General features: G+C 38.6%; 1 protein-coding gene across 1 annotated transcript in view; it reads left to right on the top strand.

Moving 5' to 3' along the window:
• LOC145980196 (dipeptidase 1-like) overlaps positions 1–19,195 on the top strand; it is a 103,178-nt gene that overhangs the window by 76,615 nt on the left and 7,368 nt on the right. Inside the window, exon 8 of the mRNA XM_083113225.1 lies at positions 5,546–5,630. Coding sequence (XP_082969351.1) covers positions 5,546–5,630 — 85 coding nt within the window. The remainder of the gene's footprint in view (positions 1–5,545; positions 5,631–19,195) is intronic.

Below are 19,195 nucleotides of genomic sequence, written 5' to 3'. Positions count from 1 at the left end.
ACTAAGTACAACGCATGCAGCAAGAAGTTTATATCAGTTCTGATAAAAGCTCTCGAAGTTTTCACTTGTAATAGGGCCCATCACGTAATTGTAGATCTGGCCTCTAGATGGCAGAAAACAGGTGTGCATTGGTGAACGTAAAGCGTTCTGCGTCTTATAATTCGCTAAATGTGAGTCAGTTGTAACAATACAACGGAGATTTCGTACGAAATATCAAACAGAAACACCTACGCTCTGATAATAACATTCAACTGAGTTACCACCAAAATTGGTGTAACACCCTAATAGGTGTAACGAAACACCCAATGAAGTGTTAAAGGTCTCCATACTTGGTGTGTTTTCACAGCAAACGGTGTAACAAGACACCAAAGATGGAGCTAAATTGCTCCAATTCCGTATGAACACGACAAGGAGTCTCCTGTTGGGTGTTGTTATCCCCATTGGTGGCGACTCATTTCCATTTATAGTGTACAGACAAGATAATTCATGCGTAAGGTACGTACCAAATTTGAAGAAATTCTTTATGTACTGATATGCACCTTCTTTGTTGTACATATTATAGTTCTTGTACTATAAACGATCGAAATCTGGAATGGAATTATGAGTCACCCTCTATTTTGTTCGACATTAAATAATTGTAGCATTTCCTTGTCGCTAGCTTATTCCTAGCTTCCAAGTCGGTAGTACTTGCTGGATTTAAATGTTATTAGCTTAATGACAGTTTATTTCAATTCTTTGAAGGAACACACTAGAGTCCCGCATGAGATCAATTTTTCTCGATCGTATTCGCTCCCCACCCTCAACCGTGCTGGAGCAGCTAGAAAACCCTGATTTCAAGTAGTGGTTGTAAACCCGCAGCTAATTGTAAACCTTCTTATGATTTGTTGTTATTAACCAAGTATAATTAATAAAATAATATGATTGTCATTTACATATTTGACCAAAGATTTGCGTCCCTTTTCAATTAGTTTTCTCTCAGTTTTATGAATTTACACTACTACGCTCCAACTAGACTTGTGTATGTTGTATTATTGGAACTAGCATATTTGTGTATGTTGACACATATTGAGTTCTGTGTGCCTTCATGAATTGAGTTTGTTTTGTGAGCGTCTTATTGCAATCCCTAAACGTGAATGTATTTCTCACTCTTAAGTTAGTCTCACTCGGCAGTTAGGTACGTCCTCACTTCGCGATCGACATCTAGCCTCCTAACTTCACGATCATGTGAGAGCTTTCTCTTATTCAGTTCCCGACAGAATTAGAAATATTCTCTAAATTCATCGTTGATACCATAAAGCTATACCAGTCACAATTGAGGAGCACACTTGCTAACTGAAGTAGGAAGTAGTAGAAGAAGAAAGGCAATTGATGTACGACTGTTGATTGAAGGCATCTTAAAGAAGAAAAAGATTCAATCAGTGCAGCTATATAAATGATTGGGGCGAATATTTTATTTGTTGAGTGAAGAGTCTACTAAATATTATTGTTTTAAATAAATAGTTCGTATGTCTAAATTACTTTACTTTCACAACCTACGCGAATACTATTTTGAAGTAAACACTGAGCAGCCACATAGGCTACGTATGTATGTACTGCTGTGTGTAGACTGTGCTGTGTGTAGAACCGCAGTAAATCTGCTAGTGTTGTAATGATATATAAATTATGAATTTTAATTAGTTCTTCCGCAGTGGTTCTTCATGGACTTCAAAGTAAATTTCACAATAAATATTTTAGGAGCGACGAAGTGTCAACGAAATATGATAAATTAATGTAAACACCACAATTTACACTTTGAATGTTACGAAATTTACGTAATTTATTTGACTAGTTTGTATTGGTGAATATACGTGGGCCGTTCAAGTCAATCGGGGACTTTTTTTTCCAGGTTTAAATAGACGCCTAGGCTGGAGGTTTTGTATGCAGTAGGAACTGGCAACTGTGTGCTGTTACTGGTAGGCGGCGCTCATTTCCCGCGTTTCTGCATAGATCGTTATTCAAGATGGCGGACAACAGTGTGAATGTCTACATGGAACAGCGTGTTGTGATGAAGTTTTTAGTGAACGAGGACAGAAAACCTGCAGAAATTTACAGAAGACTTCAGGCTCAGTACGGTGATGAGACACTCTGTCGCAGTAAGACATTTGAATGGTGTAAGCGCTTCAAAGATGGCCGTATCTCTATTACTGACGATCCCGGTCGTGGTGGATCACAGCCCACGGCAATCATTCCTGGAAACATTCAGCGCGTGGAGCAGCTGATCCTGGACAATCGTCGCATAACCTGTCGTGAAATTGCAAGGGTGTGTAATCTGTCGTTAGGAACAGTGAACACAATAATTCATGATCATTTGTTGTTCCGAAAAGTGAGTGCACGGTGGGTCCCAAAGCAACTGTCCGCTTTTGACCGACACAGAAGAGTTGAAGTCTGTAGAGAACTCAAGGACCGCTATGACATGGAAGGCCAGGATTTTCTGAATCGCATCATGACATATGATGAAACATGGGTTCACCATTTCACTCCAGAATCCAAAAGAGCATCGATGCAGTGGAAGCATACGGAATCACCACCTCCCAAGAAATTTCGAACAGTTGCGTCTGCTGGTAAAGTGATGGCAAGTGTCTTTTGGGATAAACAGGGGATTATTCACGTTGATTTTTTACCCCATGGTGTCACTATCAACAGTGAGTATTACTGCCGTGTTCTGCGTGATGTGCATAAGAGTTTAGGGAAGAAACGTCCGGGTTTCATCACAAAGGGTGTTCTCTTTTTGCAAGACAATGCACGACCGCATACCGCTCAACACACATTCCAAACATTCCAGGAAATCGGCTGGGAGATATTACCACACACCCCTATAGTCCTGACTTAGCGCCAAGTGATTTTCACCTGTTTGGACCCCTGAAGGAATTCCTTGGAGGAAAACATTTCAACACTCATGATGAAGTGAAGAATGCTGTCCTACAATGGTTCCGCCGTAATGATAAATCCTTCTATGCGGAAGCTTTCCAGGCGTTAGTTAAACGCTGGGATAAGTGTATAACTGTAGCAGGAGGTTATGTGGAAAAATAAATCCAGTTACCACACTTTGAAATTTGTTCTTCTATTTTTTTTAAAAAAAAAGTTCCCGATTGACTTGAACGACCTAGTATTTCAAAACCGCACGAGAAGGATTTCATTAGAATAAGCAACTTCTGTCGTAATAGACGTGTAATGCAACTTTATTCTAGTGTTCGTAAAGTGGTATATCAACTTGAAATAATATATGTTATATACTCACATTCACTGCCACGGGTTACATGTGCTGCAGTTTTTAAAAGTGCCAATATTATTGTCTCATTCTTTTAAGAGAAAACATTATTTTCCCAAGTCTTCAGCAGTTATTAGCATGTCAGGGACCTGTCAAATTTTATCGGTTACTTTGATTTAAAAACTCTAAATTGGGTCACTAACGCTAGGGATAGAACACTTTATCTCGTGTTATCTAATGCAGGAAACGTCTCTGTGCACAGAGAAACCGACGCTCTCGTACCCGAAGATGCACATCAACCGCCCCCCCCCCCCCCCTTGTTGATCGAGATTAGGAACAGGGCGCGGAATGTTTCAACTCGAGCGGAAAATATACATTTTCAATATAATTTCAAAAAAGCGAACTTCGAGTCTCTATATATCGAAAATTAACAGACTCTAACTGTGTAAATCTATGCGATATTGAGGATGCCGATGCACTAACTAATATGTTTTATGATATTTTTTATAATATTTTGAATGACTTGTGTACCACTGAAACACATCAAGGTACCTAAATATCCTGTGTGGTTCAATGGTGACATTATTAGGAAAATAGAGTCAAAATTATATCATTACAAAAAGTGGGAAAAAGGTAATTGCAACGCAGAGTATCATGAAGGGAAATACGAGAATATTAGGAAAGAGATAAAGAAAGGGGAAACAGCAGCGTACAAAATATACATCCGTGAGACGGAGGAAAACATAAGGATAGAGGTAAATAATGTATGGACTTACATTAGAAATAAAAAGAGGGATTCGGGTAGTAATACTTTTGAATACAACAATGAAATCTTACACAATGGGCACGATATTGTAAATGCATTTGCTACCTATTTTCTATCAGTGTACAAAGATGCTTCACAGTACTCTATAGTTGAATCGGATATCTGCGAAACCGGCGTGCTTTCCCAACTCGATATATCGCGTATCGAATCGAACGGGATCGAGGAAGCAATTAAAATGTTGAAACACAAAAAAGAAGCTGGGATGGACAACATTCCTCCCTATGTGGTCAAGGGGTGCGCTGAACCGCTAATAAAACCGTTGAATGTAATATTCAATAAAATTTTAGAACATCACAACTTCCCATCAAAATGGAGAATCACTAAAGTTAATTCCATCCCAAAAAAAGGCAAATCCAAAGAACATTGATTACTTTAGGCCAGTGTCAATTCTACAAGAATTTTGCAAAATCTTTGAAGAAATACTGTACGGGAGGATAATGGCCAACGTATGTCCGGCTATATCTTTCATGCAACATGGTTTTAATATCACGGAGGTCGATAATCACAAACCTTGCCGAATTTACACATTTTGTAGCTTATGAATTAGACGAAAGGAGACAGGTTGATATTCTATGCTGGCCTGGCCAAGGCGTTCGATTCGGTAAATCATGACATTTTACTTCAGAAGCTATCGGATATCAATATTTCTAAAAACGTAATTATGCTGCTAAAATATTACCTAATGGACCGAGAGCAATTTGTCAATTATAGAGGATACGTATCTTGGGAATACCCTACGCCTTCTGGGGTGCCGCAGGGATCCAATTTGGGCCCACTCCGTTTCTTACTCTTTATTAACGACCTCCCGAAAATTATTATCAAATGTATGCTTTATATTTGCTGACGATGTAAAATATTTCGAACAATTTGTTCTGACGAAGACAGCCTTGATTTGCAGGCAGACGTAAATAGGAGCGAATTGGAGCGAAAATAATATACTTTTATTTCATCTTGATAAATGTCAGGTAATGTCTATAACAAACACTCAAACAATAAGAAATTCCCAGTATCAGATGGGAGAAAAACAAATAACAAGGGTAACTGAATTCACGGATCTGGGTGTCATATATGACGCAAACCTATGTGTTAAAGAGCATATCCATCGTGTCTTTAACAAAGCGTATAAGAAATTAGGATTCATAAAAAGATGTAGGGAAGATCTGGAAAGTACATCAATATTAATAACTTTGTATGTCTCCCTAACACGTTCACTCGTAGAATATGCATTGGCAATATGGCAGCCCTTGGACAAAAACATATGAGGGAAATAGAAACGATTCAGTCTAAATTCTTGAGGTACATAAAGTGCAAAGAAGACAAAGTGTACCCTAAATTCACTCCGTACTCTGAGCTTGTATCGCACTTTAACATTGAAGGTGGGTCGGGAAGTGAGGACCTACTTAACTACAGTGTGAGACTGGCTTTAGTCAGTATATAAAATACAATATCAAGTCGTTTTTTCTTCTTAACAGGCGAAGAACGGTGGAGTCGTGATGGTAGCTTTTTACACGTACTTCGTCACCTGCAGCGAAACTGCCTCAACAAGAGACGTTATAGGTGAGTACAAGCAACTTGCTCTTTCGTATATGAGAAACAGGTATCTTAAAATATCTATTACTTGTGTAGAACGAATTTGGTAAATTTATTTAAAAATAATTCACCTCAGTAAAGTGCATTTTGAGCAGAAATCCTTAACTTACACCTGTTGTCCAACTCAGTATTACTAAATCTTGAAACTTAGAAAGATTTCCTGATCGCCAAATTAATAAAAATGTTGCTTTGTTAACTAGATGTACCCGGTTAGATTCCTGGCGAGGGTACACGCAGGTTTGAATGAAAGAGACCAGGAACGTTTCTGACTTAAGGTGAGGGGTACAAAGTTTGAGTATGACTTGGATCTATTATATAGGGGTTGCCCAAATAAAAGTGATACTCTTGGTCTAATGGTTTATTGGTTGGTATATATGAACATACAGGAACTAAAAGTGATACATGGGTGACATATTCTCTACACATAGTCACCTTGTCTGTTCAAGAAAGTGTCCCAGCGTGTTACAAGGGTATGGATACCTTGAGCGAAGAACGTCCGTGGTTGACTACGGAACCAATCTTCAAGGGCGTCACAAACCTCAGCATCGTTGGCGACCCGGCGGCCCTTCAGATGTCTATTAGTGGCCCGAAGATGTGATAGTCGGAGGATTAGAGATTGGAGCTCTAGGGAAGATGGTCGAGGACTTCCCAGCGGAAATGCCGCAGCAAATCACGGCACACCTGTGCAACATGAAGGCGTGAGTTGTTGTTCAACAGAAGAACCCCATTGGACAACATTGGACTCTTGACGTCCGATTTAAATTTGTTTAGGGTAGTGTAGTATGTGGTTGAGTTAACATTCCCACCTACATCCAGCTAATCCAAAAGCAATGGTCCCTTCTCGTCCAAGAAACAAGTAAGCATCACGTTTCCAGCTTTGATGGAGGAATGAGCCTTTTTGGATGTGGTGAGTTAGAATGCTTCCATTCCATACTCATCCGTTTCGTGGCTGTGTCGATGTGGTGACACCCCATTTCATCTGCGGCCACAATCGTGGAAGGAAACGGACTCCCGTCTGCTTGGTAACCCAGCAGATACTCCATGCAAACACCCATGATATGATCCATACTTGGGTTACATCATCACTTCAAAATATGTCACTGATATATATATTTTAATTTTTATGAAAGAAAGCGTAATTTTCGTGTTATCATATGTACGTAAATAGCACCTTGTTTGTAATGTACGTATATATTGTTTTAATATTTATTGTATTTTACGCTCTATTATGAATAATTCAATGTATCTTAATACGTATTTGAGATAGTGAACAATGTGAATTTGTATTTCTAAACTTCTATAGATGTCAGTTTTGTTGGTAGCATATTTTTGTAAATAGTAGCCTAAGTGATTCATCTGTATTTGATCTGTGATCTTGAAAGAGTATAAAAGCGAGGATATAGCGTCAGAGATAGTCGAAGATTTTTAACTTAAAAGAACTGCTTGGTGTTGTGCATACATCTTGGTATGGTAGTTCGGGACGCAAGCTAGGCCTGTGTGATCATAAGCATGCCGATAACCACGCATTGAGGTTATGTGTTTTAGTTGAGTCAAGACATCGCCAAAGCGAAATCCTCATCTTCGTACTAAGCCCGTTTGCATTATAATTGCAATAAATAAATAATAAATCGTGTAGATTATGTCTACTGCAATAATGTGATTTCATTCCTCTGTGCTATGAAGCATTGTCTTTGCCTAACACTATCCCTGTACCTGAGACGAGTCCGTGTACTTCACCGAGTGTCATCGCTTACCGTTGAGTAACATTGACTTATTAATAATAAGAATAATACAACGACATAGTACCAAAAATCTAATAATAATTTAAATGTATTTAAGGTATCATCCATTCGTCCAGCCTTCTGCTCCACAGAAAGATGCTTGGGGACCCACTGCGCACAAACCTTGTGGTATCCCAACAGTCAGTGGAGAACAGTTCCCTTGCTCAATGACAATGTTTCTGTAATTGATTCCTCAGTGATGGCTGAGTGTGCTTGACCAGGTCTAGGCATATCCTCAGTGCGCACACGTCCGTCACGAAATTCACCACACCTCTGCGTGGCAGACGCACATTCCCATACGCATTCTTCATACGACGATAAATTTCGGCTCCACTAAGACCTTCTGCCTTCAAAATTTGAATAACTGTTGCTGGGCCTTTTTGGATGAATCCATGTTGTGAACGTGCTTCTGCACATGTAAACAACACACTGCGCCGTCAGACGATGTATGCTTTCTTACATGCAACTACAAGAGAAAACACAAAGCTCTGCATAGTTAAGCTACGACGCTACGAAAAAAGTCTTAGTTTCATTTGTGCAACCCTTATATATGTATACGTGGGTTGGAAATTTAATTGTAGCAACTATTTATTTACAAATGACACAAAAGAGATACCTCTGTGAAACTTTTACAGCCCTTCGTTGTAGTCACCAGCTTTGTGTACAACAGTTGCCAGCGATGTGCAGGTCGTAATATTTCAGTAGCGGCACCTGTTTCTGTGGATGGTTCGAATGGAGCGGTCTATTGCCTCAAGAATCTCTGAAATAATTCAGAACCAAATGCCCTTCATCTTAGGGATCAAACCATAGTCATAGGGGCTTACGTCTGGGAAGCAGAACACCTTCCAGTCCCACCGAGCTAACAATTAGCCACAGATTGCGCCACATGAGCCTGGGAATTGTCCTGCAAAATGCAACTCAGATTCCCCGCACGCGTCACGAAAACATTGATGACATATGACCGATTTGCAATTACGGTCTTGCCTAAAACTTCCCCAGATTTTTCGCACTCCAAAATGACACGGCTGTCTCTATCCAGCCAACATTCTCAACACCCTCTCCACCCACGGAGCCAAACACCCCGTGTTCTGAGAAACTTACACCCAGAGATGGATACCAGTCAATTCTCGCTCTGAACTCTGATCTTCCTCCAGATTCCATTTGGCCACCTGTCAACATAACTTTCGTGCACTGCAGATGGTCGAAAATTGGAGATGCATTTGGCCAATAGAGAAGTACCACTAATCACGGCGTTACAGACATTTAAAGTTTAAATGTCCCAACATCTCCTGCTGGAACACATCTCTTACTTTCCGCATGGACTTGGGGAACGAGGAACTGTCTATTCTCATGATTTAGCCCAGCTGCTTGGCGTCAACAAAACGCCCATCTAGGAATGTACAAGAAAGACATGAGCCGACGTCATAACTTCCGATGTCCAGCCAGCCCGTCTGCATTTCAGACAGTTCCAGAACAGCATGAATGATATGGGAATTTAAACTTTACCCTCTGTCCAAGATCTGGACGAAATATGTCATCGCGATCATGACGTTAAACCATCCAGGAAAGACATAAAGAAATTGAGACGTCAGAAGCAACAACCCTCGCAACAAATGTACATGAGGTTTAAATTAAATTAAACCAAATACTTTTAACCACTTCACGCAGGCAGTTTTTTTTTTGTGCTTCGTCACTCGTGAAAACCGAGTCATCCCCTAAGGCACACACGCAGCCCAGTTGCGCGGATCTACAGGAAACTGACCAATATGAAAGAAGAACAGTTCCCTTTGGTGGAGTGCTACCAAGACTCAAGGGTGGAAGAATTGTTGAGCACTTGCTAGTGAGTTTTCATTCATACACAGTGTTCCGAGGATAGTGATACGCAGTACTCCGAAAGGAGTTAGTTAAACACAGTGCTTCAAGTGTGAACAGTATATACGTCAGGGATACTCGTACTGTAAAGATTAGTGCCTATCCGGATATGACGCTTTCCGCGCCGAGAGTGTCATCTGTTTTTAACCAGTGCTGACTGGGTCTGGGGGCGCACTGCGATGCTCGCTTGTTGAGCAATGTTGGTATGTAATGAGCGGTAAGCAGTTGTAACAGTGCATAATTAAAGTGTCCTGATGACTTTCATTTATAGCCTAGAATTTACAGCTGGCTTGAGTCTAAAGACCGATGGGTATAGAATTTATTCGTCTTTAACCATTAGTCGAACTTGGACCTTTCAAAGCTGAACATTGCACCCACATGTTTTATTCTTGTTTTTTTGTACACATGTTTCAGGTTTTTCTTTCGTGGTAATGAACAACCATCCTTTTAAACTGATTTGAACCCCTATTGCTACATAGACACTTGTCGTGCTGTAGGGCCGCGGGCATATTACATCTTTATCCAACGTCGCTGTTCCTGCTTCGAAAACATTGTTGTGACTGCATATCTAAACAACTTTAGACCGCCAACTCCAACGATACTCTATTCCTCTCGTCACTGCGCATGCGCCTAGTGTTGGATGGAAGAGTTCATTTACTGGGAGGTAGGTTAGGTACCACACTAACATGTGGTATAATCGAGAAGCACCGGTTACGTTTCTTGGCGTATATATAGCAGTGTTGCCACTTTAAAAATTTCCAAACCAATTATATATATGCACACTTCCACTCACTCTCATACAAACATTCATATATATATACACACTATATGGTTCCATATAATGCCGACTGTTGTCAATGTGTGATCTGTTTGACAGACGGTCGGACAATAACTTTCTCACTGTACCAGTGCCTGTTTTCCTTTGAATTTGATTTTGTGGCTGCTGTAATTTCAGAGTAATCAACAAATCTCAAATTGTGTGATTGTTGACATGAATATACAAATAAACTTGCCAATCGGCAAACTTTTCTCGAATTATGTTCACACTATACATATCTTTCGGTACTCCAAATCATAGGCGCTAACATAAGATATATTTTTTTTGGGGGGGGCAAGGTTGGAATAATTGCAAATACATATAAAATCTGTCCCTTCACGTGAATTTTGGGAGGGCAGGAAGTGCTTTGCCCCCTAAAGTCGGCGCCTATGCTCCAAGTTGCATGCTTTTAGCTTTATGTAGTTCTAAGATATAGAAGGTTAAACTTATGTTGTTTGTTGAGATTATTTGACTGCCATAGACAGACAATCAGATCAAGATGAAAATTCAAAATTCTGCGTTTATGTATTAGTTTCTTTGTCTGTGTGTCGTGTAGGATGCAGTAAATATAATTATGTGTGCATTAGTTTGATAGTGTGTGCGTCATGTAGGTATGGGATGAATGGCCCAAGAGGGATACCATCTGGAAACAGAAAAGTCCCCCATTGCAATCTTTAATAACTTGTCAAAGCAATCGGACAGTACCTAAGAAATTTGTTACACAAGTTCACTCTGATTTTCTTTCTTTTATGTACGTAGGTTCAATTGTATTTTTTCTAGCTTTTTCATAAATAATAAGCAATGATTCAGTGTTCTTTATAATTAAGAAGCGGAAATTATGAATGAATTTAAATATCGTCCATTTTGATAACTGCTAACTAGTAATATATGTATACATGGCCCATGGCCGTATATATAGTTCTAGTAAGGGGGGTTCAACATTTCATAAGTGAAACTCCGGGACAATACTGACCGGAAGCTTGTTGTGTAGCTGCTTCTCACAATGTCTAAACTTTATTCGAAAACTACGGACTGCACAATGCCGGCACCAAAGCAGCACTGGCTGTTTACAGTAAATAGTGGAAATGGAAATGGAAGAGATTTGCAACTAAAATTCAGTACTGCTAGCAGGTGGCGGCGCTATCGTGAAGTCAAATAGAGGAAGTGTACCAAATGTGGGGCCCCTTTTGTTTTTGACGCATATCGAGGAAACAATAGAGCCAAAATAAGCGATACTAGATCCTCAAATAGTACACTGTGTTCTTATACAGCATGTCTCCTCCCGTAGCGAGAAAAAAATGGCTGCATTGTGAAAATTCTATTTTTTGAAGAGATGCAATTTTGAAGTTTTAAAAAAAACGATCCTAAAATAGCCCCCCCCCTTATATTTAGTACAATTAAAATCAGCAACAGCATAAATTATAGTGATATACGCTAAAATACGATACATGAAAGCCTGTTGAATAAAATAAAACGTTTTCTGAAATGTTAAACAGACAGTATTACGCACAAACTTTCTTCGAGATCGTCGTTTCTCTTCGTGTGGAATCTATATGGCCATCTTTTCTTGATTCTCGTTCTTAGTTTATTCCCTGTTCTCGTCACATCTATTCCTTTGGAACCTGTACCAAAATTCCATGATTAGAATGTAGGCGAAAATGCAGTCTGTGCTTGTTCCACAACTACACAAGTGGACCACTTGAGGAACCAAAATGAGGGCCCACTGTAGGACCACCAGGGGTTATTTTTTAATGATAAATATTTCTCACGTATTTCTATCCATTACTTGACAATTACAAACAAAGAGAGCTACTATACTTAGGATTAAGAATATACAAGAATTAACGCAATTACTCTCAGATGACCGAAGTACAGCAATTCAACGTGGTAGTAATATAACTTTCCACTTCTCCAAAATCACTCACGAGATGATTGGAGAACAATGAACGCAGTAATCAAAGTGGGCGCAACAACTACATGCTACAATGACGTAAACTATCAACTCCAAGTATATTCGCCAAGCTGCATCACCATTCAGAGCAGAAATGCAGGGGGCTGCTTTTGGTACACTTCCTCTATCTTTGCAGCATCTTCTTGTAACTCGATAACCCTTGTATTATCGAGAGGGAGTGGTTCAAATGTACAGTTAGACATTTTAGTAAAATGACCATTTTAATATTACGCATTTAAATAGTAATAGCTAACGTTCCGGAATGTATAGCTATAATCATTTCTTCTTTTCCACCCGATTCCAGTAATTTCTGCATCCCGAAGATACTATTCCAGATACCAGAAAAAAATTATATCATTCCGGGATTGCCCCGGAAAATCCGGGACGTATAGCAGGCCTAGTTATGATCAGGCTATCTAAGTCGAATCTATCAGCCAGGCCATACAACATTTTGACACACTGTTCCAATGCATGAGAGATAGCCATTTCATATTTCTGGAATAATGTGTTGCAATTTTGCAATGTGTTGACTGTGTTCAGAGAAATGTCAGTTCAATTCTACTACAAAATGTTTAAAAAAATAGACGATAACGGTTTACTTTGTAATATTCATTGGGTCTTTCAGCTGGTGCAATGTTCCTATTCTATTCTATTATATTTGACGGTTGGGTGTTCTAGGTCTCTTCATTTCTTCCAACATAAGTAGTATCTTTGTACTTTCTCTGCTTTGGAATGAATTTCATTAAAGTTCTCAGAATTCTCTATTTTTTTATATCTCTATTAGATTTTGATTGATTGATTGAATTTGTGTTTTAAGTCCACTTTATGCACACTAAAGCTAATTGGGAGTAGACCTACAGCTTAAAGTTGGATCAGAACCACTATGTACCTCCAAATATCTCTATTAGAATACTGACATGTTCACAGTATTGAACAGTGCACCTTTTGAAGTGCCCAACATAATCTTGCATTGCATGAAAACAATTTTGTTAGAACAAGTGGAGGTATTTCAAATTCCAAACAGGTTGCTGCAATGTTTCTCTTCTACTAGTAAATTTTAAATTCTGTAAAGTTTCTACAATTAGTGAACAAAATTTCGCGTCACCCTACTTAGTATTGATAGTTTTCTGTACATCTTGTGTCAAACAACTTGAGAATCGTACGGTGTTTCCCTGGTTTATTTGCACTGCGTTTATAAAAACAAAATTCCTTTGAGAAGACTCAAGGGAAAACAATATAACATATTTGACAGTCCCAATGCAGTTTCTTATCGCAGAAATTCCGAAACTATCAGGAAATTGCAGACATTTGATCTGCAGTCCCATCTGTTGTATGGAATTATATAATTTCCTTCCCATCCGTATTTCGTTCTATACGTCTCCAATTTAGGAAAATAAAATAAGTACGAAGACATTTTTATGAACAAGCGAATATTACAGGTAATCTGGTATTTTTACTGAACCGAAAGGGGAGGGGGTTGGACCCGTTGAACCCCCCCTTAAATACGTCCATGTATATATACATATATTTTGTTTTTGATATGAAAGTAACTATTCTACTGATAGTTAAGTAACATTTTTCTTACAGTTCCTGTGCAATGATATATGAAACTTGACACTGTTGATTAAACATTACTACCCTCAAAACACTTTCCCAGATTTGTAGCTAGAAGCGAACAATTTTGTGTCATGGGTGAAATATAAAAATAAAATGATGTAAATATAATTTTATTTACGCCTTTGTTTCGTTATGTGCCTCGTGTAGGATGTAAATATAATTCAATTACGCTTTTGTTTCGTTATGTGTATCATGTAAGATGTAAATAAAATTTTATTTACAGCTTTGTTTCGTTAACGTGTGTCATTTAGGACGTAAATATAATTTTATTTACGCCTTTGTTTCATTATGTGTATCATGTAAGATGTAAATATAACTTTATTTACGCCTTTGTTTCGTTATGTACGTCATGTACGATGTAAATATAATTTTATTTACGCCTTTGATTCCTTATGTGCGTCATGTAAGATGTACACATAATTTTATTTACGCCTTTGTTTGGTTATGTGCGTCATATAAAATGTAAACATGATTTTATTTACGCCTTTGATTGGTTCTGTGCGTCATGTAAGATATAGTAAATATAATCACACAAAGTTTTATGAATGGCGATGCGAGGAATTTTGACCAAAAGAGGAAATGTTTCTGGGTATTTGGAAGCGCTTTAATTGGCTTTTCGGATTCGTTCGCCATATCTTGACCATTGACGCGTAATCAGAGAGCCTTCTCATCAGAGGAAAAGTTTGGCAACTGAACGGTTGGCAGGGGACCCGCGGCGATGCGGTTTACGGATTCATCTCCTTGCTCCGGGCGAAAACATCTCTATTGTCTACCCGGAGGCAGCATCGACGAGGATTTATCGGCGTCCTCGATGACCGGAGACATTGATTGGTCATGCCGAAACGCCGGGTGTACAGACATCAAAACGGGGCGAAAGTCTCCTGGCATTTCGGTTGCCGGACAAGGAACCGGAGAGGTTTTATCCCGGGAGGGGAAAACAGAGGAACGGCTGAACGGAGCAAAAACCATCTCGCGCTCTGTCGCGTCCGCGGTTCTAGCACGGCACACGCGGGAATCTCTGAAATGCGGACAATGTTCGCTTTCACAGAGGGCGCAGGCATGCAATGCATATCCACCCTGGTAATGCAATGTCCTTCTGCTCTTCCAAGAACAGAAAAGCAGTTGCAGTATCGGGGAAAGGGTGAGAGAGTGGGGAAACAAGAGAGAGAGGAGCGGAGAGAGAGAGACAGAGAGAGAAAGAGAGAGAATAATACATAACAGAATGAATCGAACACTAACATTATATCTTAGGCTGAGCCAATACCACTTTGAACCGATACCAATACTTTTACCGATTCCCACCGATACCGATACTTGAAAATTGCAATATTTAAAATTTGCTCAAAATATTGATCAATATTGTTTTGATTTGCTTTATTTTTCTTCGCTTTTTGTGCCAGTGTTGTCTAATTTGCCAAGATGTGGATGCGTTATGATATGATGAAATTGATGATTGGACACTCGCAAACTTCCATGCCCAGGCCAGGATTCGACCCGGGACCCCTGGCGTCGTAGCGCGCTGTGCTAACCACTCCGCCACTGGCTGATCAATACTGGTCTGTAATTATTATTATTCAATAATATACATCATATTACCAAGAAATTTGGTTTAGAGTATTCAAGAATTAAATCAGAATATTAAAACAGATGTTATGTAATCAAAAAATATAGTTTATGTGCAAAATTAGTGCAAAATTAGAAGTTGCATAATTTCCAGGATAATTAGAAAGTGTCGTGCAGCATTTTTGCGAATCCCGAGAAAGACCAAAATGCCGGGAAAATATCGGCTGGTATCGATAGATGAATTCCAAGCGATAATAGCCGATATCGATACCACCGGTAACGGCTCCACCCTAAATAAATCCCATCTGTCAGATAAGTTTTTTTGTTTTTGAATAAGTGTATAAGGGCAGGGCTCCTGATGGAAATTTTCACGAAACGGATCGCTTTACTGTTCACGGGTGTAGTTTTATATTTCTTTATGTCTCTGACTAACTATAGCGGCGAGATTAACGAATACTGATATAACGCGCTTTTTTACAATTAATAATTGTTAATATTTAAAAATTACATAAACATCAAATAATGTGAATTACGTTCGACAAGAGACTTCTGGAATTGTCTTTTTTAAAAAATATAAACAGACAGAAATCGTTAATGATAGTCACCTCGCAAAAAAAGAGGGAACATTTTGAGATAAAGGTAAAAAAAGGTAAAGTATTCCCCTGTGCATAGCACCACGCCATGAAGTCGTATAGGGGGTGTGGGGGTAACGCCCCACACTTTCTTGATCCGGTCGTGAGTGGGGGTGATGTGATCAGCATCACGCCCCTGACCGCCTTTACCCCCCAGGGTTTCCCCCAGGTACCCATGTTATTCGACGCTGGGTAGGCGCCGGGGCCGCTTCCACCGTTAGAAAAGTTCCCGGATTTGAACCGGCCGGGGATCGAACCCGGGACCTTGAGCATGGTAGTCAGACGCGTTACCGACTGAGCCACCGCGGCCACCTAAAGGTACATATCCTTACTACTTTGTCTTAATAATTTTCATTGAAAATCGGTTTGTGCCAGCGATGTTCCTCCCCAATGGCGCAGTGGTAGCGTCGCCGCCTTGTAATCAAGGGGTGCCGGGTTCGATACCCGGTGGAGGCACAAGTGGTTCGGATCCCACTTTAAGCTGTATGTTCAATCCCGATTAGCCTTACTGTGCATGAAATGGACTTAAAACAACAAATTCAATCAATATTTCAATGTTATTTTTCGTGTGATCATGAATTGGACTTATTGTTTGACTGAATTGAAATTCTACTGTTTGGTTAACCGGGGCAAAGAAGAATGAATGACAGAAAAGCACTGACCAGGTGGAATTCAAGAAAAAATTGAACATTGCAGATTGTATACTGTTTGCAGCCCTAGCGCTCTGTACTGGTCTCAAACTTAGGCGACACAGATGACGTCAATTTCTACAACACATTTTCATGTATGGGGAAAGTTTCATGAATGCTGTAACGATTAATCTATTATATAATATGTTCAATCTATTATTATAATATATTAAAGATTATTAGAGTACGCGTCAAATCTCCTGCATATGCCGATAGCCAATAACAGCGTACTGCAGCGGTGCCATGTCGAAATCTCACGCGGAAAAGACAGCGTGGTTAAGGGAAACGCCTTGTAACGAAGAGCACGGCAACGCCGCACGTCTGTGATTCGCTGGTGCTTTTCAGCCGTTCAAGACCATATGAAGGAGATTTGACGCGCACTATAACCCTCCAGCGGCGCGTCATTTTTTGTAACATCAGCGGGCGTGTGGGGGACTTTGTTGCCTCATCCATTCTTCATTTAAAAGGATGCTTGTTCTACATTTATAATTGAATACTTTTATTTAGATATGTACATTCTATATATGTGTCTTTGAATATACAATTCATATTTTTAATTTATTTATTTATTTTCACTCATACACATATTTATGTATCATTGAGTTTAAACATATTTATGATATTTATTTATTTCCGCTTGTAAAATAATAAGGATCTTGCGTTCTTTATTTGGGTCTTTGAGTTTAGAAAAATTTACAAATGTTTATTACTTTCATAAAATAAGTTGTTGTCCTTAACTAACTAACTAACTCTCTAGCCTTCTTAAACCCGAAGATTCATGGCTGCAGCAACACAGGCCTTCCATCTTTCCCTATCTTCAGCAAGATCTTTATACTTTTTTCCATCCCTACCGATTTCCATTAGGTCCATCTCAACGTTGTCCCTCCATCTTCGTCTTGGCCTTCCTACAGATCTCTTACCATCAGGTTTCCCAACAAGAATCCTGTCAACTCCTCCTTCCTCTCCCATTCGTGCCACATGGCCTGCCCACCTAAGTCTTCTTGATTTAATTATTCTAATAATATCTGGACATGAATACAAATTATGTAGTTCTAAATTATGTAACCTTCTCCACTCACCTGTCTCTTCATCCCTTTTAGGTCCAAATATTTTCCTAAGGATCTTATTTTCAAATACTCTCAATTTATGTTTCTCTTTCAATGTAAGGGGCCAAGTTTGACATCCATATAATACTACAGGCAAAATTTCTGTTTTGTATATTTTAACTTTTAGTTTCTTAGATATTAAACGAGAAGACAAAAGTTTATGAAGAGAGAAGTAACATGCATTTCCTGAATTAAGCCTACTTTTTATTTCCTCTTTAATATAATTTTCATTTGTTAATATTATTCTAAGTATTTGAATTTGGAAACTGGTTCAAACGAGTTGTTATCAATAATTAGATTTTCATTAATTACCTAACACTTGATTTCGGCCTGTAAGCATATATTTAGTTTTCTCTTTGTTAACTTCCAAATCTATCTCTTTAGCAGTTTTGAAAAATATTTTAGCATTATGCTTAATTGTATTCACATCATCCCCCAGTAAGTCTACATCATCTGCATATGCTAACAACTGAGTCACACCATTTAATTTTAGTCCTTCTTTAGTTTCTTTTACCTTCCTCACAGCATATTCTAAGGCAAAATTAAAGAGCAATGGAGATAATGCTTCTCCTTGTTTTAACCCTTCATGAATTGTAAATTTGTCACACATATTAATACCCACACGAATTTTACTTTCTGTTTCACTGGTGCATATTTTTATCATACTAACAAGCTTCTTAGGTATTCCAAACTCTACTAATATATTATATAATTTATCTCTTTAGACCGAATCATATGCTTTTTCGAAATCAATCAATAGCTGATGGACATTTTGATAATATTCCCACTTTTTTCAAGTGTCTGTCTGATGTGAAAAATTTGATCTGTAGTTGATCGGTTACGTTTAGATCCACATTGATAATCACCTATAATTTCATTAGCATACGGTGTTATTCTTGTTAAAAGAATGTTAGACAATGATTTGTATGTTGTTGAGAGTAGATAAATCCCACGGTAATTATTGCAGTTCATTTTATCACCTTTTTTAAACACAGGAAGAATTATGGATTATTTCCACTGTTGAGGGATTTCTTCTTTATTCCATATTAAACAAATTAATTTATGAATTTGACATATTAATGAATTTCCACCATTTTTAATTAACTCAGCTGGTATTAAATCAATGCCAGGTGCTTTGTTATTCTTTTGCCTTTTAATAGCATCTTTAACTTCAATCAAGATAGGTTCTGGAACTAAAGTTTCTGCTGTGTGTACTTCATTTACTTCTGATGTATCTCCTTCATGGACATTTAAAAGGTCATTAAAGTAGTTCTTCCATCTATTTAGAATATCGCTTGGGTCAGCTAGAAACTCACCGTCTTTATCTTTTATCAAGTTTGCTTTAATTTGCTACCCCTTTCTAAACTCATTTACACCTTTATATAAATCTCTGATATTTTTGTTTTTGCTGTTTGTTTCAATTTCGTTAATTTTGCTTTTCAAGTAATATCTTTTTTTACTTCTAAACGTGCGGTTAACTTCTCGCTTTATTCTATTATAATTG

This window comes from Lepisma saccharinum, chromosome 27 (assembly GCF_977018435.1).
Source record: "Lepisma saccharinum chromosome 27, izLepSacc3.1, whole genome shotgun sequence".
Lineage (NCBI taxonomy): Eukaryota > Metazoa > Arthropoda > Insecta > Zygentoma > Lepismatidae > Lepisma > Lepisma saccharinum.
The sequence above is the reverse complement of the archived record's forward strand: the minus strand, read 5'-3'. Positions and strand labels throughout refer to the sequence as shown.